This window comes from Leucoraja erinacea, chromosome 12, assembly GCF_028641065.1.
Source record: "Leucoraja erinacea ecotype New England chromosome 12, Leri_hhj_1, whole genome shotgun sequence".
NCBI classification, from domain to species: Eukaryota; Metazoa; Chordata; class Chondrichthyes; order Rajiformes; family Rajidae; genus Leucoraja; species Leucoraja erinaceus.
Genome location: NC_073388.1, coordinates 46,995,107 through 47,019,561, shown reverse-complemented (window position 1 = coordinate 47,019,561; position 24,455 = coordinate 46,995,107). Strand labels below are relative to the sequence as shown.

The following is a 24,455-nucleotide window of genomic DNA, read 5'->3' as shown; positions in this document are numbered from 1 at the left end:
TCCCCATAGGATGGTAAATACATTCAGTGTTGTTTCTGTCCCTTAATGTGTACGATGTTCGGCCGCAGGCCTTGCCTTTCTTGTGGTCCTCACTACTTCCAGCGCAGCTTCACTGAACAACCTCTGCAGACCCACAATTAGCTGCCTATTTCACATTAACCTAAATGTACTACATGAAAGTACCTGGAAAATTGTAGGCAGTGTAGTTAGTGGACTTTGATTGCTTCGTTGTCACCTCACCATAACTTTATTCCAGACTCCGGCTTCCACACAGAAGACACCGACCAGCGCACACTGGTGACGTCGGCACTAGATTCAAACAGGAGGCGGTTGATCGCAGCTTGACCAATGAGAAGCGTCCAACCATCTGCCCCTTGGCCGGCCGAACAGCCCAATGGAAACCGCGAATTCTGCGAGATTCAGCCAATGGCTGCATCCATCGCAGCCGGCCGCCGGAGGGCGATGTAAACCCGATTCGCATTGGTGAGAATGCAATGACGATTTTACGCGGAGGGCGAATAGAAAGAGAGCCGCCGTGTGCGGCGAGCCAATGAGCGGGCGGCGGGGGCGGCGCCGAGCGAGGAGCCAATGGGAGCGAGGCGGGAGTCGGACGCCGCCAAGATCGGTTGAGGATGAAAACAGTTGCGAGCCGTGGCGAGCGGCTTCATTTTGAGTGGCGCGTCGCTGCGGCCGGGAGCCGAGCGGGAACGGGGAGGTGGGGGCGGCGGGGGGGGGAAGAGATGAAAACGCAAGGCAGGCAAGGCCAGCGAGTTCATACCAACCGCCAGCAACACAAAACACACGGAGATCCGGACACCCCCAAGCTCCCTCTCTGCACCAGCACCACCGAGAACTGACAAACAGGCTGCCCCCGCCCCACCATAATGACAGTGTGATCGGGCCGAGTTGTTTTTAATTTCATTCCCCTGATGTGTGCGTGTGGAGCCGTGGTGGTCAACTTCATTCCCCTCACCACCTTCCCCGCCGCTCACTCTTGTTAATCGCTGTTATATATATTTTTTAATTTATTTCCTTTTTTAAATTCCCACCCATCCTTTTCCCCCACCCCCCGGAAAAAACACTGAACCTACGCCGCCCGTGGAGCCGATAGCTTTATGTATGAGAAGGTATCATTGCTTTACCTCGCTGTTAAAACAATTTTGATCGGCTTATTCTAGGCGCAGACCAACCGTTTCTAAGTTTCCGATCTAGTTTTCTCTTTGGGGTTGCTGAAAAAGAGCAGTGGCAATGACAGAAGTCTTTTTTTTTGTCTGTTGCATTTTCTTTCAATTATTGGGGGGGTCACAAGGTCCAGAATTGTGTCTTAGTTAAAGAAGCTCCCGGCCTTTTTGCGGTCTCCAGTAATTCAGGGCCGGCGTGGTTCCCATCTGCTGATCTGCAGCTTCTGGCGGGGTTGTTTACAGTAGGAGAGCCCCTGGTTTCAGGCCTAGGCTTGGTTGGGAGGACCATGGCTTGGTCGGAGGAATCCCCCCTCCGGTGACTGGGAGCGAAGCGGGTTGTTGGGGGAGGTGGGGGGTTTGCTGTGAACACAAGCAGAATCATTTGAATGCTTGAATGTAGATTTTGTTGGGAAACTTTGAAATGCCTCCATGTGCAATGCTACAGTAGGTATGAGCGGTTTATGCGAGGGACGGGGGCTGCGTCGGGTGTGGGGTATACTGGAGAAAGAAAAAACAATTGCAGTTTTTTTTCAAAAAAAACTTTTCAAAAATCGTTCGAACTTTGTTGAAAATGTGCAGCTTTTATAACATTTAAGTAACTCGTAATGCAATTAATATATTGAAGATGGAAGCTCTGGAAAGAAATGGTTTACATCGAGCATGTCTGCAAAGTAGAAAAGTGTAATATTTAAAGCTTTTTATTCTTTACTCGATCCACCATGTGGAAAACCCCTCACCTTTAGCTGGAAAGAACCGTGCGTTTATTAAATGTGACAGTATTTGCATTTCATATTCGTGTAATTGGTCGGTAGGCCATGAGGCCTGGCAGGCCTTACTGCTGACTGGTCTGCAAGCCAGTTTTTACTTTGCTTGGTGTATACCCGTGTATTTTTATTCATTTTACTTTGATCAATGTGCTTTCTTTCACAACCAAAGGATTTAAGTACAGGATATGGACTAATGAGAACTTCAGATCGATTGATTATTTTGCAGTTCACCTAGTTGCTTCTGGAGTACTAGGCCCCAGTAATCTTTCTCAATAATTTCTAAAATAAGTTTTTGTTTGTATAAGGCCAAGTTTAAGTTTTCCCATGACTGCATTATTAGTGCTCAATAACATTAACTAAACATTAACAAACTATAGGTGAGGAAAATTGTGATTTTTTTTGTGCATTTTAACTTTATACATGACAAACCAAATAAGTTTAATCTACAAATTGTTGAAATGAATGAGACCATAAATGACTACTTTTCTGATCCATTTTGGATCAGCATGTGCAAGAATTTTTAAATCTACTTAATTATTTCAATGTATTTAGGTACTGTTTAGGTGGAATCGTGCTTGTTATAATTTTGGCAACAGAAGTATCCAAAACTCAGCAATAAAAGAACTATCAACATGGCCAAAGATGTAAGTATTATTTCTGGGTGTGTAACTTAATTTGCAGACTTTTTGGTGGGGGAGTGGGGTAGTATTTAGAGTCACCAGACAACTTGGCTTTTAGTCTGAAGATACCTATGGCCTTGTTTACTCATGGAGTAGATGCCTTTACTGCATGTTCTGTCGTGCCAGTCCCCACAACTTGTCAAATATTTTACACCCATGTACTTTCGAAGTGAAGGGGTAAATTTGATGGTCAAGTTACATAAATAGCAGACAAATGAATCACCGCTCATTATTTGAAAAATAAAAAATCAACTGCAAAAGCTAGATTTTTGAAATAAATACCCAAAATGCTGAGGGTACGTATGGGTATCTGTATTCTAAATGGATAATGTTCCCACATTGCATCCCTGGCCATCTGACATGGGCTTTAGTAGGCTCTATTAAACTCTTGCAAATTTCAATTCTCTTTAATATTTCATCCTGTATTCTCATGACTTCACACATTCTACCCTGATGTGTCCCGACCAGTACTTCCTGATCACAATATTGTAGCTATAGTATGTGCTTCATTGCCTTTCATCTTTTCTTTTTATATATTAAATTTCGTGTTTTTGGCATCATGGACTGGCCAGCATTTTTTACCTATTCTTCATTATTCCCGAATTAAGTATCTTGCAAGGCAATTTTGAGAACATTTAAAAATCAACTGCATTGGTGGGTCAGGAGTTATGTTCAAGCCATTTGTGTAAAGAGAGCATAGTTCATTCTCTGAAGGATATTAGTGAGCCAGGTGGCATTTGAACAGTTCAGATGTTTTAATGTTTATCTACAAATAATTAATATAGTTTAAATTACACAGCTCCCAATATAGGATTTGAACTGGGGCCACTGGATTAATAGACTAGTAATCTAACCACTGTGCCACCATTTTAGATAACGTAATTGGGACCGAGTTCCAAATTGCACAGTAAACTATTTCCTTTATTGTCAAAAATCACAACAGTTCCATGGATTACCAGTTTACAAAAAATTAAAAGTGCTGCAGTAACTCAGCAAGTCAAGCAGCATCACTGGAGAATATGGATAGACAATGTTTTTGGGTTGTGACCCATCAGGCTGATTGTAGTGGGGGGACTTGAAGAGAGGTGGAGTGGACAAAGTGGCAAGTAATAGGTGGATACTGTTGGGGGGGGGGGGGGCGTGACCGACAGATGGTTGAACAAAGATCAGAGATGAAAAGACAAAAGTGTGAGATAAGGATAGAAAGGGCATGACATGTGAATACAGAAGAAGGAATATAGATTATAGATGGTGGTGGGGTGTTGGCAGGGTGAAGGGGAAAGGGCGAAATGGGTGCACATCCAGTCTGGGTGTAGGAAAGGGAGGTGGGAACAGCTGGGGGTGCCAGCAGGTCAGTCACCTGAAATTGGAGAATTCAATTAGAGTGTTGAGTGCTGACATGGATAGAAATTGGTTGGCAGACAGGAAGCAAAGGGTAGGGATTAACGGGTCCCTTTCAGAATGGCAGGCAGTGACTAATGGGGTACCGCAAGGCTCGGTGCTGGGACCGCAGCAATTGACAATATACATCAATGATTTAGATGAAGGGTTCAAAGTAACATTAGCAAATTTGCAGATGACACAAAGCTGCGTGGCAGTGTGAACTGTGAGGAGGTTGCAATGAGAATGCAGGGTGACTTGGACAGGTTGAGTGAGTGGGGCAGATGCAGTTTAATGTGGATAAATGTGATGTTATCGACTTTGATAGCAAAAACAGCAAGGCATATTATTATCTAAATGGTGTCAAGTTGGGGGAAAAGGGGAAGTACAACAGGATCTGGCGTCCTTGTTCATCGGTCAATGAAAGTAAGCATGCAGGTACAGCAGGCAGTGAAGAAAGCGAATGGCATGTTGGCCTTTATAACAAGAGGAGTTGAGTATAGGAGCGAAGAGGTCCTGCAGTTGTACAGGGCCCCAGTGAGACCACACCTGAAGTATTGTGTGCAGTTTTGGTCTCCTAATTTGAAGAAGGCCATTCTTGCTATTGAGGGAGTGCAGCGTAGGTTTACAAGGTTAATTTCTGGGATGGCGGGACTGTCATGCTGAGAGAATGGAGTTGCTGGGCTTGAATTTAGAAGGATGAGAGGCTATCTTATTGAAACATAAGATTATTAAGGGTTTGGACACTCTAGAGGCAAGAAACATGTGCCCGATGTTGGGGGAGTCCAGAACTAGGGACCACAGTTTAAGAATAAGGGGTAAGCCATTTAGAACAGAGATGAGGAAACACTTTTTCACACAGTTGTGAGTCTGTGGAATTCTCTGCCTCAGAGGGCGGTGGAGGCCGGTTCTCTGGATATTTTCAAGAGAAAGCTAGATAGGGCTCTTAAAGATAGCGGAGTCAGGGGATATGGGGAGAAGGCAGGAACGGGGTACTGATTGGGGATGATCAGCCATGATCACATTGAATGGAGGTGCTGATCAAAGGGCCAAATGGCCTACTCGTGCACTATTGTCAATGTTAATATCACTTGACTGCAAGCCACCAAAGAGGAACATGAGGTGCTGTTCTTGTGGCCTCTGTTCCACTCCAACAGCAGGGGCAACCCAGGGCAGAAAGTTCAGAATGGGAAGGGGAGTCAAAATGGTTAGCAACCAGGAGATCCAGAGTGTCCTGATGGACCGAGCACAAGTGCTCAGAAAAATGGTTTGCGCCTGGTGCTGCCGATGCAAAGAAGGCCATATTGTGAGCACTAAATGTAACAGATGAGGCTAGAGGAGGTGCACATGGTGGAAGGACCGCCAGGGACCCCAGATGGACCTGCCACCATTGTCCTGCCACCATTGTTCCTTCCTCTGGTTTCACTTTTCTCAACTCTTCTAGCCTTGTCTCACGTTTTTTGTCTTTTCATCTCTTGCCTTTGTCCAACCATCTGCCAATCAAAAAATATTTACGTGTCACTTTCCAGACTTTGTCTCACCCACATCTCTCTTCCAACTTCCTCTTTCGCCCCATCCCCCTCCCACAACTACAATCAGTCTGAACCTCAATTGCCACCCATTCATGTTCTACAGAGAAGCTGCCTGACCTGCTGAATGACTCCAGCACTCTTTTTGGTTCAATTTATTAAGTTTCTATGTAGAGGCGATGTGTTATGTTCTCCACAAGAGCACAACCTGGAGTTTTATTATTCAGAAACTGTGGAGAAAAAATACATTTCTGACCGTGCATCTTGAATTCCCAGCTCATGTGGGAATGAGTTGGAGATTGCCCCACATAAGTGAGAGATGTGTATCCGGATGTCGTGGTTTATGCCTCAGGACAGTGCAGCTTCAGAAGCATGTTGATATCGATGAATATGACAAAAGGACAGCCAGGCTGCAAGTGTCCAGAGAGTTAAGGAAATGGCCATATGTGATACCCTGTTAGCATTGTTTGTAAACAGCATTGAGGGATCTGTGGGGTGTTCCCTATCTGGTGCCAAAGTGAGGGAAGTCTTCAAATGGCTCAAAGACAATGAAGCCTGGAGAACGATTCTTTAAATCTAGCCCACAACATAGGAAGAGAAGCCAAGAAGTCCTTCTTGAATGATTACTATAACCAACAACAAATTGGTATAGATATCAGCAAACGAAAGAGGTAAACGTGGCTGTATGAGTGGTTTGAGAAAAAATGTCATCAGCACTTGATTACAGGAGCTCTACCAGTTAGCGTGACTATAGATGGAGCAGGAATAGCCTAATAGCCCCTTTGCTATTCAGTAAGTTTACAGTTGATCTGAATGTGGGCCTCAGCTCCTTTCCTGCCCAAATACAATAACATTTGATTTTCCACAGTAGTCCAAGAGACATCCTTGAATTTCTTCCTGCATTCAATATTTACAGTTCTTTGCAATCCTTTCTTCATATTAGTTTTACCCAGGTGAGCCTGAGACTATGCACTATTATACCCCCAGCTATAAATGAATTCTCACTCCATCTACCCTGTTAAAACTTAAGAATCTTGTGTTGCAATGTCGTCTCTTTTTTTTCTAAACACCATCTTGCTTAATCCATATTTTCTTCATCTCATGACAACCATTTAATTCCAGTAATTAAACTGATAAAGTATTTCTATAGTGGTCTCAAGACCTTTAAGGAAATGTGTGCACGATGAAATGGGGAGACTAAAATTTTGTACAGTGTTCCATATATGACCTTATCAAAACCCCGTGAAGTCTTGACAAGACTTCCATACTTTTTCCATTCCATCTTCTCTACATGGTCTACATGGAATTTGCTTTGGTAATCATTTGATGTATCTGCATGCTGATTTGGTGTACAGTGTCATTCAGATCTACTTTTCTCTTCTTCCTACCATAATTGATAATTACATGTTTTTTCATGATTCTTTGCTGTAACTCAACTGCTATATTTTCATCCACACACTAAAACTGTCTGTACCTTCTTGTGGACTCCATCCTCACAACTGTTCTTCCATTTGCAAGCTTCGGTATAATATTTTTGGACCCCTTGAGGACAAGTCTCACAAGTTGCAACTTGTAAATCTGAAAATGACCTGCTTTACTCAGTTTGTTAATTAACTAATCTATTCATGCTAATATGACCCACCCCAATGGCATGAGTGGCCTTTAATTTGTTGTTTTAAGAGGTTTTTGGAAAATCCAAATATACTAGTTTCATTCTTCATCCTGCTCATTATTTCTTCATGAAATTCCAAAGAACAGTGATATGAGAATAATATGATTGAACAGAAAGACAGTTTGGAACGTTTGAGAAAATTGCCCATCATACAAATTTATGAAGTATAACATTAATTACTAATGCAAACTTAACTCAAAGTGAGACATGTTAGCCATCACTGAGGTATCTGAAAAGTGAAGTGATCCATTTTTCTGGTTGAATTCCAGAGGAAAGACAACTGTGGTAAAGAGGTAGGGAAAAGTCTTTGTAATTTCCAGACATTAAGGATGATGTCTATGGCGTTAAGAAGCATAGGGCATGTAGATTTTGATTTTGTCGCAGATTTGCTTGAACAGCTGTAAGGCGAAAGAATGAAAAACTGCATAGTTGTGCAAATGTGATTAATTAAAGAATTTGAATCTGCATTCTTTGTGGAGTTTAGAAGAAACGGGTGATCATATTGGAACACAAGATCCTTACGGGCATATAATGTAGATATGGATATATTTCCATAGGGGGAAAGTCTTGAGCCAAGGGACTAGCAATAAGATAAAGGGGTAGTCATTTAAAACAGGTCTTTCAAAATGTTGTCTGGCAGTACATCTCTGGCATTCCCCACAGAGTTGCAGAGCCTAGATGACTGGAGGTATTTTTTTGAATGGTTGGGAGAAATGGCTTGGAGCTGGCACAGATGGGAATTTGAGGCCATGGGCAGATCGTCTGTCTTCATATTGAATGGCAGGAAAGGCTTTGGGCAGTTTGATTGTTTGTTTTCTTGGGCTCAGTGTAGAACCAGTAGGTATGTTAAGAGGCTCTACTTTCCAAAATAAGCTATGGCTAATTAAAAAAGAAAATTATGAGTCTAAAATAAAATAAATGCAAAAAGCACACGGGCAACATTATGAACTGGGTGGAAGTACTAAATTACGAAGATGTTTTTAGATCTAGCAAAGTAGCTCAATTCTAGCATTTGGACCTTAATGGAGGCAAAAATAAAATGATCCTTTTTGGACTTTGTAAACAATAGAAAATTAATATAGTGGAGGTACAGAGAGAACAACTTTTTCTGCATAGATCACAAAAAATTGACTTGTATTCCCTTGAATCAAGAAAGTTATGGAGTGATCTGTTTTCAAGCTATTAAGAGCTGAAATGATAGATATCTATTTAGTTCATGAATTTCTGATTTGTTCACTTCAAACAAAGTGATTACTGGTAAATCCACCTTTTGTTGCCTCTCCCTAAATTGTCCTTGAAGGTTTACTACAATATCCTAGAGCCACCGTAGTCCTTCTGGACAGGTCCCCTCAAAATGCTGCAGGGTAGAGTGTTTTTCAGGATTTATATCCGGTGGTGATGAAGGGGATTATATTGTCATGTCAAATAATTGCTACAGCATGGGAGACCATTAGCCCATGCTAGTTCTATACAAGAACAACCCAACTGGTCCTAATTTATTGTATCCTCTGATTCTTAATTCTGCCACCAATGAGGGCAATATCAGTTATTTTCTTTAATTTTTCCTCATTTGTGGTTATTGGGATCTTCCCATATGTTTAATATAATCATAATAGACTAAATGGGTTGGGTCCCTGTCACATGGGAGGCCGGTCCCCCAACACAACCTGTTCCCCCAAAGCGATATTCCACCACTCACCCGTACCCCCCAACTGCGCAGGTGCGGCTCATCCCCCAGCACTCCACCCCCTCCTCTCTTCTCCCCTCCCCAATCCCTCCATCACCTCTCCCTCCCTCTCCTTTCCCCTACCCTCAGTCACTCCCTCCATAACTCCTCTCCCCTCCCTACCCCCCTCCTAATCCCTCACCTCCCCTATCTCTCACCCCACCCCCCATAGAGTTTTAGTTATGTATAGAAATATATAGATAGATGGATTTGGAGCAGGAACAAATCAATTTGCCCCTAGAGCCTTCTCTGCCATTGCCTGATCCATTGTTACCTCAACTTTACATTCCTGGTCATTCTGCTAACTTATTGCCCCCTTACTAATGAAGATCCTGTCTATCTCTGGAAAAATTCTAAAAAGTATACTTCTGCCCTGTGGGGAAGCATGTTCCAAATACTTGCAACTGAAAAAAATTTGGTTCATTAGACAGCCTGCCTAAAATGTCCATTGCATTTACATGGTTCATTAAACAAGATGGTTAATGCAACATCAGCATTTAGGAGACATTCAGACAGACTCAAGAAAATGGAAGGGCCTGTTCTTGTGGTGTATTAATTGGCCTATGTATCCTGACCGCCTCTGTGCCAGATCTCCATAGCACCCAACTCTCCAACCTTACAAAATGCCTGCACATAAGTATTTCTAATAGTTAGCCCGTGTGACTCTTAGGGTAGAGAATTAACTTACCTCACCACAACTTTTGTTCATTAGAGAGCAGCTCTTGCTTTGCTCCTTTCCATAAGTAAACTCAGATATCTATTGGGTGATCATCTTCTGCTCAATATTTCCCTCCCTGCCCTTTTGCCTCCATCTGGAACAGTAGCAATTCAGTCTTGAGGACCAGCTGATCATTTTCCCCATGCACATCCCAGAATTTTTGATGATTTGTAAAGGTTTTTTTTTTAGCATAGTCTCGTTGGTTAAATTAGAACATCAACTGTAAGTATCTTCAGGCTAGATATATGCAATGTAATGAAGACATTCTAAGCTGATGCACACATGTCTAGGTTTCTGTCCTTTCATGCTGCACATCTTGACTTTGATGTTAAATGTTATTTTTAAGGGCAAAGCCATCAGTTCCCCATGTTTGTACTTGGTTTTACCTTACTACAGCTTCTCTCATCCCCACCACTGTCTCTAAATTGTCAGATTGCTAACCCAGCATCCAGCAATGGATGAGTAGATATTTTCTTCATCTTGATGTGAAGGACCAAACCTATTATCTTCAGTACCAGCCACAGTCTCCTGGCAATTATCTAAGTTTGAAGCATACAGCTTGCAGTCTGATGACATATTAGACACCCAAGATAAGTTTCCTGCAACATCTTCACCAGCAGTAATACTGCTTATTTCCGTCTCTACTCAAGTATACGTCTATTTTATGTCATCTACTGAAACTATTATCCATGTGTTTATTAGCTCTTGGTGAGACTGTTCCAGTTCTTTATTGAACAACATTTGTTCTATTAAATTTAAGATTATCCAAAACTGTCAGCCATGTCCCAAGTTGTGATGTCCAGTTCTGACCAACATCCAAATTCTTGGCCTCAAATATTAAATTAATTATGGAGGATGTCGAGTTGGTATTAACAAGGAAGTGCACATCTTATCTGAATTGCCACAAAACAAGTATTATGAAGCTGTCTGCCCAACTGATATCATTGTTTTTCTCGGACTCTACTTTTCAGGGATACATTGATATAAAGGTTTTTGCATCTTGCACTGAAAAATACAGATGTGTAGTACCATAGTGATGGTTCAATTTTGTGGTGTGACCTGCTTGTTTAAGTTGCTGAATAAATCAATGTTTCTACGAAAACAGATGGCTACATTTCTCTTTTCGGGGTTGAAAGAATGAAGTATAATTTTGATTTCTGCTGGCTATTTATGAAGCTGCTTCTGTGAAAATCTAGAAATTGTTTATTTTCTTGGAAAATAAGATCTGTGACGATAGAAGGTGTGCCATTTATTTGAAAGAGCATTTATCTGCTTGTTAAAGCAGACGTGTTAAGTTGGTATTTATAGCACATGTGTGTTTTTTCTCCTTAGATTGGGGTAAGAGAAACTAATGGCGAGATCAAAGTTTTTACAGATCAGAATGTTAGTCCAGCAAAAAGTAAGTATCATTCATTCTGTTCTTGTTTTAGTTTTCCATAACCTAATCTATTTCACATTTTAATATGGGGGGCTCAGCCAGCAGAGTAGCCACTCATTTCCCTGTTGATGGGATGATAGGATTTCATGAGCTTCTCTTCGTAATTGAGTTTTTAACGTAAATGGTTGTCCGGTTACTATCTGCTATTGACAAAGTTGGATGAGAACATTCAGGATTTCTTTCAGCAAATTAACTGAATAATGGGAATAACTGGATAGACTGGTTTGCTGCAGTACAATTAAAAATATCTAATGGAAAGCCCAATTGCATGTTCTCATTTTCTTTTTAGTAAGCAGATAACCTGCTGCCATTTGTACTGTGAAACCAGTCATTTGGAAATGTGTAGGGATGGCTTGGCATAATATTCCTTGCTATTCTTGTCTGCTGCTTGATATTTATACAGCAACTTACAGAGTTGGAACTCTGATTCATCTAAACTATTCATAGGCAATTAGTTATGCAGTTTATTGGTTGAATGTACCAATATTGCATGAACTACTGTGGGTAAAAGTTACTAGGCCTGACTTGGTGAGCTGATGCAGTACAGTGATGTGTTGTTGTCTATAAGGATGTGGATGGCTGTGAATTTTCACATGCTCATTTGTCACATTTCACATCCTGATATTTTTTGTCAAGACGCTATTGGCCACATCAGCTGTCTCCAAAATGAATGTCGATTGTGCTTTTGTGGAAGACATGTCCTCTTTCATTGATGGCACTGTTAGTTTATTTGTTCAATTCGGACTAAAGTAGTCAGCTATGTTTAGAGATCCCAATTTTATAAATCAGCACAACAAAACAAAATTAAATGAATAATTATTCCTTTAGTGATACTTCATTTCCCATGTGAATTTTAACAGTATTTTTACGCCATCCGTTCCATTAGGCAGTATTTTCATTACTTACAAAATAATCTTGTTTGACGTGTTTTAATTCCAATCCACAATGTGATAGATTTCTTAGTTGTCAACCGGCTTATAGTAAATGTACATGTGACAAGTTTTGAAATGGTCCCCCACAGTTAGTTCTGGCATACCAGTTTACACAGAAGGATATTACTAGTGAGCTAGTTCTATTTTAACCCAGTTTTGCATCATACACACTGGAGGTAATTTACAGGAACTAGTTAATTGATCTAGAAACCTGCATACATTGTTGGAAACCGGAATACTCAGAGAAAACCCACGCGGTCACGGAGAATGCACAGACAGTGCCCAGGGTCAGGATCAAACCCAGGTCTCTGACCCAGTGAGCCTGCAACACTGCCGCTGCTCCACTGTGATGTCTCTGATATTTTCTGTCAAGAAGATATGATATTTTACAGAGATTGATTTATATGAAAAGTTTTCCAAAGTTGCTTCTAAATACCTATTGCTATTGGAGAGTAGAATCTCAGTTGTACTTGCTGAACATTAGCTTTATTTGACTGGAACTCAATGGCCATTTAGATCAAAATCAAGGTCATCCTGCTATAATATTCTTAACGTATTATGTTAAGATGGTTCCAACTACTGGCTTTGGTTATATTTTAAACAATATATTGACACAAGATTCATTTTTCAAATTATTCTATTAGCAATGGTTTTGGAAGACTTTTATCATCCATTGGTTTCATTTCTATAAAACTGCTGCACAAAAAAATTTAAATGGAAGATTTTTGTTGTAACAAACTGGAAAAGTCTATCTTGCAGAACGTAGCAAAAATGTTTTATTTGTAATAGCCAAGTTTATGAATGGTGGAATTTTTTGAACATCAATTGTTTAAAGTATTAACATGAATAACGGAAGATGGTGTTGGTGCTTGCAACCTCTCTTTTTCTCTTTACAGTTGCATTAGTGACAGTAGCATCTTCGCATCTCATAACCCCAGGGAAACAAATTTTGCCAAAAACATTGGGGCTATCAAATGTTAGTAATGCTCCTCAGATGGTAAGGATGTTACTTTTGGACACCAATGTTGATTGTTGCAGGATGGTACTATTTCTTCCCTATTTTGTACACTTTTGTAGGTTGGATGAGCGTTGGTAGAACTTTGATACTCAACCCAAGAAGACAAATTTGATAGGTCGATGAGACGTGATTAACATTGAAACGGCGAATTCTCATTAAAATAGACACAAATACACGAGAAGGCATCTAGTTAATTTGTTTACTTTTTTAAGTGAACCCTTGTAGTTGGTTACCTATATTGCGAATGAGGAGAATCTTGCAGAATTATTAGGGATGAGAGATCAATTAGACCATTTTGATTTAATTGCATTATAAGGGCATTGGCATGTGCAAGTCAAGCGTATTTAATTGACTCAAATTTCCTACCTATTGCAGCATAACAGGCCCATAAACACTTAACACAAATATAATCAATAATACGATAAATTGAATACTGTAATACTAGTTAACCAATTAGTGCAAACCTAAAGTCTGCAGTGCAACCGAAGACGCAGTACATAGTCGATCATAGTTGCTGAGATTGGTGGTTGTATAGTGTTCAAGAGCATGATGGTTGCTGGGAAAGAGGTCTTGAACCTGGCGTTTAGTTTTCAGGCTCCTGTACCACCTTCCCAGTGGTAATGGCTAAATAAATTTGAGCTATGTAAAATTGACTTTTAATTGATTGCTTGTTTTTGTAAGTGTTTTGTGATTATTGATGTTTCATGGACTTCTGATAACACTCTTAAAATTCGCCTTTTGGATTTTAGCAACCAAAAACTCATGATGTAATCAGATCTGTGACATTTCCGTTTCATCTTAATGTTCTTAGGTTTATATTATATTATATTATTGAGTTAGTGGGGAAGAGTGAGGTCGTTTAGATCAGTTATATTTATTTAGTTTGCTACTTTGGCAGTCATGCTCAACATCCTATGGTTTGTTGAGGGGTGATCTTATAGAGGTAAAGAAAATTATGAGAGGAATAGATCAGATAATCAGACCGTCTCTTGCCCAGAGTAGGAGAAATCAAGATCCAGAGGACATTGATTTAAGGTGAGGGGCGGGGAAAGAATTAATAGGAACCTGAGGGGTAACTTTTTTTATACAAAGGGTGATGAGTATATGGAATGAGCTGCCAGAGGAGGTAGTTGAGACAGGTTCTATTGCAACGTTTAAGAAATATTTAGACAGGTATATGGATATGATGGGTTTAGAAGGATATGGGCCAAACAGAGGCAAGTGTAGATGTTGGTTGGTATGGGCATGTTGGGCTAAAAGGCTCGTTTCCACATTGTATGACTCTTGACTCCATCCATTGAGCTTGGATACTAGTTTATCTACTCTGAATGTATTATCTATGCTGCATTTAACTTTCACTCTGCAAGCTACCTGCACTCAATACCTTCAATTTCATCCACTCATTTTGATAATTAAACTATAGGGTAAAGCTGCGGTGCTTGATTAGGTTGGTATATGCTTGGTTGTGTCATTGATTTTTTTCGATACTTTTAATTCTATCCAAATTGTTTTTGTATTTCTTCTTCCCTAGTTATCATAAATTACTGTTGCATTGTTCCTGGTGATTAGCCTCTGATCTGTATCGTCAAGTACCTTGGAGGAAGTTGAGAGTGCAAGGAAACTAAACTAGGACTGATGAAAAGTCACACAAGTAGGCGCATATGGGTGGAACTTTGGTAGGAAGAATAATTGTCCGTCTGCACACAATTATGGGGTGAATGGAAAGTGCTTTTTGCATCTTTTAATAGCACAACATTTTTGAAACATAAAAATAGATGCCGGAGTAGGCCATTCAACATGATCATGGCTGATCATCTAAAATCAGCACCCCGTTTCTGCTTCTTCCCCATTTTCCTTGATTCCTTTAGCCCTAGGAGCTAAATCTAACTCTCTTGAAAACAATCAGTGAATTGGCCTCCACTGCCTTCTGTGGCAGAGAATTCCACAGATTCACAACTCTCTGGGTGAAGAAAAATTTCCTCATCTCGGTTCTAAATGGCCTACCCCTTATTTTTAAACTGTGACCCCCTGGTTCTGGACTTTCCCAACATTGGGAACATTTTTCCAGCATCTAGTCAGCCCAATCCTTTAAGAAATTTATGTTTCTATAAGGTACCCTCTCATCCTTTTAAATTCCAGTGAATACAAGCCCAGTCGACCAATTAATTCATCATATGTCAGTCCTGCCATCCCGGGAATTAACCTGGTGAACCTACGCTGCACTGCCTCAATAGCAATAATGTCCTTCCGCAAATTAGGAGACCAAAATTGCACACAATGCTTTAGGTGCCGGCTCACAAGGGCCCTGTACAACTGCAGTGGGACCTCTTTGCTCCTAAACTCAAATCCTCTCGTAATGAAGGCCAACATGCCATTAGCTTTCTTCACTGCCAGCTGTACCTGCATGCTTACTTTCAGTGACTGATGTACAAGCACACCCGGGTCTTGTTGCACGTCCCCTTTTCCTAATCTGACACAATTCAGATAATCTGCCTTCCTATTCTTACCACCAAAGTGGATAGCCTCACATTTATCCACATTATACTGCATCTACCATGCATCTGTCCACTCACCCAACCAATCAGTCACCCTGCAGCCTGATAGCATCCTCACCGCAGCTCACTCTGCCACCCAGCTTTGTGTCATCCGCAAACTTGGATAGGTCACATTTAATTCCCTCGTCTAAATCGTTAATATACAGTGCATTCAGAAAGTATTCAGACCCTTTTACTTTTTCCACATTTTGTGAAGTTACAGCATTTTTTAATCGATTAAATTAGTTTTTTTAACATCAATCTACACACAATACCCCAGAAGCGAAAACAGATGTTCAGAATGTTTTGCAAAGTAATTAAAAATAAATAACTGAAATATCACATTTACATAAGTATTCAGTCCCTTTGCTGTGACACTCAAAATTGAGTTAGGGTTCATCCTGTTTCCATTGATTATCCTTGAGATGTTTCTATAACTTGATTGGAGTTTATCAGTGGTAAATTAAATTGATAGGACATGATTTGGAAAAGCACACAACTGTCTATATAAGGTCCCACATTTGCCTGTGCATGTCAGAACAAAAACCAAGCCATGAAGACGAATGAATTGTCCGTAGACCTCTGAGACAGAATTGTGTTGAGACACAGATCTGGGGAAGGGTATAAAAAAAATTCTGCAGCATTGCAGGTCCTGAAGAGCACAGTGGCCTCCGTCATTCTTAAATGGAAGACCTTTGGAAGCACCAGGCTTCATAGAGTTGGCCACCCGGCCAAACTGAGCAATCGGGGGAGAAGGGCCTTGGTCAGGGAGGCGGCCAAGAATCCGATGGTCACTCTGACAGAGCTCCAGAGTTCCTCTGTGGAGATGGGAGAACCTTTCAGAAGGACAACTATATCTGCAGCACTCCACCAATCAGACCTTTTTGTAAATAACTGGGATCCCAGCAACGAGCCTTGCGGCACCCCACTAATCGCTGCCTGCCATTCTGAAAAGGGCCCATTAATTCCTACTCCCCTTCAAAAATCCATGCTGACTTTGACCGACCTGTCACTGCTTTTGCAATAATGGGGGCTGTTTGGTTCAGTGTTTACCAGCTACTAGTGCAATAAAAATCTTGTAATTCCGTTTTCTTGCTTTGTTTCCACGACCACATATCCTCCCCGAGTTAACTATTTATCCAACTTTTCTTGAGTTGTAATACTCTCTGCCTGAAATGGCCTGGCTTTGAATCCTTCCTCACATGAGAAAATTGGGCATAAACGTGAACCTGCCACTGTGACACAGCAATGTGCTATGCAATTATATATCTGAATACATGGATTAACCAGCCAGGCGACCATAATGCAATACTTTAACTATGATGATTAAAAGTTATGGTATGCACTGTAATAATTAGCTGTGATTCTTAGAGCATTGCATCATGACTGAAATACATTGTTTAATTCTATGAAGAAAATGCAATTTATTACAACATTAATCTTGATAACAGATTGATTTGTACTTTGAAATGTTGTTGCCATACAATTTGTCCTGTTCATAAGGACAATTTATTGTGGTTCTTATTTTTTTTTTTCCTTCAATTTCCCATTTAGATAATCAGTACTCCTCAACGGACACCAACAACACCTACTCTATTATTGAGTAGCCCTCATGGTCCTAATGTGCACATGATAACTCAGGGTGAGACATCGGACTCTTCTCCGTGGAGTACAGGGTAATGAAAATAAGCTTCAGATTATTTTTTAAGGAAAACAATACAAGAATATTTTGTCATAATCTAGGTTTTAATCTGCATTAAAAGTCATGTCTTCTACACAATTTTGAGGTTCACCACTTTGAAATCAATTTGTAAAATTTAGTGTTCTTAAACCTCTTTCTCCCCCCCCCCCCCCCCCTTAAATATGCCAAGCTCTTGTGGGATTCAAAGCTTGTCTATCTAAATACCAGCACTCAAAATGTCAGCACTGTCAAAGAAAAAACATTTAACCAGCATTTAAATTACATCTTATTCCTTGGTATGCATTGCATGTCCTAATTTTTTACTGATGTAAACAATTGAGATCTTGTGGTGAGAAACTTAAACTGGAATGCAGTAATGTTCAGAAAGGTTGTAAACTTTAGTGAAGCCAGAATAAAGAGTGTAATTCTTTCAAGCAAGTATCATAACTATCTTTCAAACGGCCCAATGCTTTTGCATGTAGGCAAAAATGTTGGAGAAAATCTATGGAGCGAAGGAAATGGGCAACATTTCGGGCCAAAACTCTTCTTCAATCTGAAGAAGGGTTTTGGCCTGAAACGTTGCCTATTTCCTTCGCTCCATAGATGGTGCCTCGCCTGCTGAGTTTCTCCAGCATTTTTGTCTACCTTTGATTTTCCAGCATCTGCAGTTCCTTCTTAAACAATGCTTTTGTATGTTCTGTCTGTGAATAGCCATAACGCTTACTCAGTCATGTCACAAAATGGTAATAGTTCAGTTTATTATTGTCGCGTGTACCAAGGTACAGTGAAAAGCTTTTATGTGTTATCAGTCGGCAGAAAAAAATCAAACCGTCCACAGCTGTTTATTGTCCGTGAAAAGTTATAGTGAAACGTTTTTGTTGTGTGCTACGCACAGGTACAGGATAAATGGTATAGTGTTTTATGCCCTATACCCCAACAGACACTATTGCATTAATGTAGTGAGGCCGTTTGATATGTTATGATTTTCTTCTGCAAATAGTATGATCCTGATTGACAATATGCACCTTTCAAAGTGAGTTCCATTTTCTAGACTCCACTGGCAGAAAGATAAATGACCCCACCAGAGATCCAAAAGTTTGAGAAACGTTTGTCAGCAGCTTTTGCACAACGTACAGTAGGTGATTACAGCATATTATTCAGAAATTTTGAAATATGCAAGATCACACACATGTGGCAACTTGTAAAATGTAAGGGCTTTCATATATTGAGGGAGAAGAAAATGTTTATTTTGTGGAATGGTACGTTGTTAAAGATGGCTTAATTTTTCTTTGCAGGGTGTGTGGCATTTAACATTGCCTACGCATTACTTTAATGCTTTGTGAGATCATGAAAGATACAATACAAATGCATTGCTTTTGATCCCTTAATCAACACACCCATAGAATGTAGTTTCTAAAGTTTGAAATATAATGATTTGGCAGTGGATTTGCAGCAGTCTTCCTTGGGTTTATGATTTGTTCTTAGTATTCATTCATGCACTTGAAAACATTTCATCGGTAGTGCTGTGAAATTGCTAACTTTAAATGTTCCTTGCAGATGTTTTTCAATGTATATTTCATATTCAAATTCTTATTTGTTTGTAAGAAATGGCTTAATAAACCTTTATTGAACACACCTAATTTTCCCTTCAGGGTGATGATGAGTACCACCATTAATCACTGCAGTCCCTACAGTGGGCACTGTAGTGGAGACAGTCCAACAGTGCTCATGGCTAGAAGTTCAAGGATTTTGACCCAGTGACAATTAAGTAGCTAAATGAAGTAATTGACTACCATAGTGCTAATAACGTGTTACGTGTGTCGAGGGAGGACAGGCGTGTACAAGTGTAGTGAGGTGGAATGAAAAGGATTATTTTGCAGGCTATCACATAATTCAGATAGTACTATATGTAAATATAAGCAGTCCAGACTCTTAATACCGGAGCAGTGAGAAGGCATGACCAGGGTGGGGCACGTCTCTGGTTACATTGGCTGCTTTTCCGAGGCATCATGAAATGTAGATGGAGTCAATGGTGGGCCGCCAGGTCTGTGTGATAGACTGGGTACATCGACAACTCTCTGCAATTTATTGCATTCTTGTGCAGAGCTGTGATGCAACCTAACAATATGTTTTTTATGGTGTATCTGTAAAAGTTTGTAATAGCTATTTGAAACATTTTCTCAGACTGCTGAGGAAGTAGACGTGTTGGTGTGCTTTCTTGGCTGTCGTATCAAAATGGTTTGTCCGTGAATTTGTTTTTGTCCATGAGTTTATTGATAGTATTAACGCTAAGGAACTTGAAGCACTCAACCATTTGCACTTTGGTACCATTGATGCTGTTTGGAGCATGTGCTGCACCAAGCTTCCGGAAGTCTGAAAGGCCTGGAAAGAGTGGATGTGGAGAGGATGCTTCCACTAGTGTGAGAGTCTAGGACTAGGGGCCATAGCCTCAGTATAAAAGGAGATACCTTTAGAAATGAGATGAGGAGGAATTTATTTAGTCGAAAGGTAGTAAATCTGTGGAATTCATTGGCGAGGAAGGCTTTGGAGACCGAGTCACTGAATATTTAAAATACGGAGATTGTCAAATTCTTGATTAGTAACAGTATCAGTAGCTATTGAGAGAAAGCAGGAGAATGGAGTTGAGAGGGAAAGACATGATTGAAAGGCAAAATAGACTTGATGGGCCGAATGGCCTAATTCTGCTATTTCTAAGAATTGTTTTGAATAATTTGAATGGCTAAATTTGAATATTGACAATTTGACCGGCAGTTTCAAATCTATTTCTTTGAAGGTGATGACATTTTAGAAATTGGAATTTGAGGAGAGATTGTAAATTTTATTGATATTCTGCTAACTTTCTAACATGTTGTTGATGATAAAGCATTTTAATTTTAAATAGCATATCCTTTCAAGGTTGAAAAATGATTTTGTTTTACAAATTACAGCTCTGTCACCATCAGGTTATAAACTGGTTCAGTCAGGTTGTGACTAGATCATCCACATCCTATCCCAAGCACCTCAACTATTGGCAGCTAGGCGAACAGGCTTAGCCATGTTTCACTACTGACTAACCAGTCATAACCTGAGAATTTTCTACTAATGATTTTCTTTCTATTACTGCATATTTATTTCAGTTTTCCCACAATGATCTTGTCTTGATTGGTTTCTCTTTCCCATTTACATGCTGTATCTCAACAGCATCATCTTAAAAATGTCAGGTTGGAGACAAAAAACTATTAAAAAACTGCAAATGCGCAAAATCTAAAATACAATCTCAAAATGGTAGAAATATTCAGCCGGGCGGGCTGCATCTCTGGGTAGTGAACCAGCTTACGTTTCAGGTTGAAGACACTTTGTCAGAACCAAAAAGTTTTCAATCTGAAATTTTAACTGCTTTCCCCGCTGTTGTGCCCTGACCTGAGTATTTCCAGTAGTTTGTTTTTATTTTATGTAATGTTTGGGATGTACTGATGACCCTCTAAATCTGTAACATGTTTTGGTCCAATATCCTGGCTCAGCAGATACTAAATATTGGAACGTCCTAGGTCCCTTTGCAAAATTGATATTATTGAACATAATGCCACTTATAACCATTAATGCCAGTTATATATTTTATTACTTCTAATAAATTTAGCAGACCTGTTTGTTGCATGATTAAAGGAGACCTTTTTGAATTGTAATTGTTTACTTTTCAGTAAAAGGAGCAAAAAGGGTGAAAAAAATGGCAAAGGATTGCGGCATTTCTCAATGAAGGTTTGCGAGAAAGTGCAGCAGAAAGGAACAACTACCTACAATGAAGTGGCAGATGAGCTGGTGGCAGAGTTCAGTAATACAAACAACCACGAATCGGGCTCTGATGAAGTAAGGCATCATTGAGTTTAGCAAATTAAATTGGCTTGCCTGTGTTAACATAGTAAATCATGCAAAATAACTTTTCCATATTTAGATGGAGGAAATTGGTTTTAATCAAGTGTACAGATCCTCCCCAGGTGACAGAAGCACGACTCTGTGTACATGCGTATCAATGTTTGGGAAACTGGCAGGATGGATTGCTGGCTGCTGCGGGGCCACTGGCATTTTCTGCCCTGTGGGAACTCACTTCACGGCAATATCTCAATGGTTGAGTTAAATGCCCTGGTTTAACCTCATTACCCTTCGTTGGACAAAGTATTTATTTAAATACATTGCCAAGTAGCTGGATTTTCAACTTTCGGAACTGGTAGGGGATACGAATAGTTCTCGGGAATGGAACACTGTCATAATATGGGGAGGACCTGTATCTTTATATGCAACTTAGTCCTCCAACGACCAGACGTGTAAATAACGGCATTTTTATCCAATAAAAACTTCCTTTAATAGTAACATGAAGAATATGTGGATCTTCTTCCTCAATGTATATTTTGATAATGCTGGGGGGGATGATGCTAAGGAGAGATAAAAGGACTTTGTTTCTGCTTTCCCTGAACATATGACCTGAATGTACTAGGTAGTATATTCAGAAGCTTGGTTGATTTCCTATTAATAAATAGTATATGACATGGGTGAAGAGAGCATTTTGCATCGGTGTAGATGGTGTGCATTAAACTAAATGTGATCATTAGATGCTAAGGTGTGGGTACAAATGTGAAATGGAACACAAGTAACTGTTCATAATTGTTTTTGCGGGTTTGGCTATAATGCTTTTGTGATAACTGGAATCTCCTGGGGGAAAATGCTCAACAAAAAGAAAAGGAACATGTGCTATAATTGTATACAATGTATGTAAAGCCACAACTTAGAGTATAAGGTACTCTCTAGTCACTACATAACAAAGTTGTGAAAGACATAGAGAGCGTACTGAAGAGATTTGAAGCTGTCACCAGGGCAGCAACTGTTTAACTGCATGGAATTGGGACTTATTTTCCTCGTACCAGGTAATGCTGGGGGAACATTTTAATTGAAGTTATAAAATTATATAGGGCGTGGATTAAATGAAATTACCTCCTCGCTTGCCTAAGAGGCCAAGGATTTTATAATATGGATGTAAAAGTCGAGAATTTATTTTCGTCTATATCGTGATTAGGCATGGCTACTTGAAAGTTTGGTGAGTGGAAACCTTCACTTTTCAACAAGTGTTTGGCTGTGTGTTCAGAATATTAAAATGGATTAAATGCGAGAAGGTAGGATTAGGTTGCTGACTTTTTTCCGTGAGCACCGACATGATTGCCCGAATGGTTGTCACTGTTATAAATTTTGTACAATCATGTGAACTTAATAGATTCTAAATGTACATGGCACTTCTGAAAATTGAAGGAATACTTAAAAAGGTAAAAGCAGCATGTAAAAACTTGCTTCAGGAATAGTGTGCACATTAAAATAGAACTGCATTGCTGCATCAGTAAGTCTGTTGTATCAAAATCACTTGCGTAGATGGTTGGAAAGTGTATCAGATTAGTGTCCATAATTCACTTACAGAGCTAGATGAGAGTAGTATGTTGCCATGTTCAAAGCATATCCAGGATATTTGTGAATATATAGGTAGTAGATATTGGCATCATTGTGAATGAGTACACTGAAGTAGTGAAGGATGGCTTGTTGAAAATGTATTAACATAGACATTGCATCTTTTGGTGAAATTAATGAGTGATGGAATATGGTTCCAGCTGAAATGATAAAGGCCCAATAGCAAGAGAAAATGATAAATGACAGCTGATTGCTGGATTGCAGGTGAATGATGTGGACATTTCTTGGATCTGAATCAACCTTACTAGATATTCAGTCATTTATGCAGCAATTTTGTCTGCTTGTGAAACATGGCAGTGTCTTGTAAGATGCAAGCAAATCACAGGCCAATAGATGACTGCTTGAAATTAGGACCTTACTATCTTGTTGAATTATCTTGGCTGGATATTTATCAGCTTTTGCTGTCAGTTAAATAACTGGAAGCAGTAGTGCTTCTCCTGTGGGTTGGGAATGGGAAGAAAATGAGCGAACTGTCTTGTTCCTTCTCAGCCCACTGTTAATTTTTCTTCCTACTGAACAGGGTGAGATTGTTGGCAGCAATATGCTGTCAACAATGTTGTGGCTGGAAGAGTCCTCTGCAAGGGAACACAAATTAAGTGTGTGCAATTGAGAATGAATACAAAGGTATATTGCATGGTGGAATCTTTCTCCTCTTGTTGGTGGGCATCACCATGTCTGAGTGTTTTAAAGCATAAATTTAGTTTACTTTTGCTGCATTTGCTTCATTCTAATCGAAATATTGTCTGAACTATAACAAATTCTCTACTAAATGCCTTTAAACTTAATATTATTTTCATTGTATATTTCAGATCAATACGTTATACATTTGTTTGCATCTAAGCTCTGTTTGAGTTGCATTGGAGGATATAAGTTCTGTAAATCTAATTAATGCTGAGATTTCTTCAGTTTTGTTTTGAAGGAAAGTTAGATGTCCTGCCTAATCTCCTTATTTTATGAAGTTGTAAATTAGTACTTCAAATATAATCTCTATAATTATCTTTCCCATTTGAAAATGATGTATTTGCCATTTTATTTATGTACTTGGGTTGGGGGATTACACTCTTTGAACCCATTTCCCTATTTAGCAATTCATCATTGAATGAAACATTCAGTATTGGCTGTGTCTTGTGGTGATGCTGCCATGTTTCTGCCTTCCCTTGTGTGTGGGACTTGCATAAATTCTCTCAAGTGTTCTGCCTTCGAATGGAATGTGTCTCTTTGTTATAAACTCTCTCAACCACTCATGATCCGTATAAACAAAATGCTCAAATTGCATCCCAACGTACTATATTCTTGTGACATATCAATACTTGACAAAATATACAGTGGGGGAGGGAGAGCTTACCAACACTTCCTGAATACTAGCCTTGTAGGAACACCCAGATTCCTGGAAAACACGTAGTTTAATGTTAATATAACACAGAAGACCAGGTGCCATTTGAATCTGCACTGGACTCCATCAAGGACAGTTTATGGTATGATAGCCAGAGCTATCTGCTGTCGATTAGAGCAAAAAAACAAACAGCGAGGGGAACAGTCGCTGCGATTGTCAGGCAGCATCTGTGGAGGGAAATTGACAGACAACGGTTCAGGTCAGGATACTTCTTCAAACTGATTGAGTAGAGGGGAGATAGTTGGTAGAAAGAGGGGAAGGGATGGGGCAAGTGATAGGTGGATTTAATTGGCAGACGAGT

The 24,455-nt window shown here is 39.9% G+C and overlaps 1 protein-coding gene across 8 annotated transcripts in view; it reads left to right on the top strand.

Annotated features, from left to right (window-relative positions):
* The first annotated feature begins 682 nt into the window (after positions 1 to 682).
* tfdp1a (transcription factor Dp-1, a) overlaps positions 683 to 24,455 on the top strand; it is a 56,041-nt gene continuing 32,268 nt past the window's right edge. The window contains exons 1-6 of one of the 8 annotated variants that reach the window (XM_055644079.1): positions 683 to 1,127; positions 2,501 to 2,592; positions 10,986 to 11,052; positions 12,920 to 13,020; positions 17,130 to 17,251; positions 20,955 to 21,120. In XM_055644079.1, the coding sequence (XP_055500054.1) occupies positions 2,581 to 2,592; positions 10,986 to 11,052; positions 12,920 to 13,020; positions 17,130 to 17,251; positions 20,955 to 21,120 (468 nt within the window). In that variant the 5' untranslated portion in view covers positions 683 to 1,127; positions 2,501 to 2,580. Of the gene's footprint in view, positions 1,128 to 1,164; positions 1,630 to 1,652; positions 1,863 to 2,500; positions 2,593 to 10,985; positions 11,053 to 12,919; positions 13,021 to 17,129; positions 17,252 to 20,954; positions 21,121 to 24,455 lie in introns of those variants that run through there. The other 7 variants (XM_055644081.1, XM_055644080.1, XM_055644082.1 and 4 more) reach the window with 7 other exon arrangements.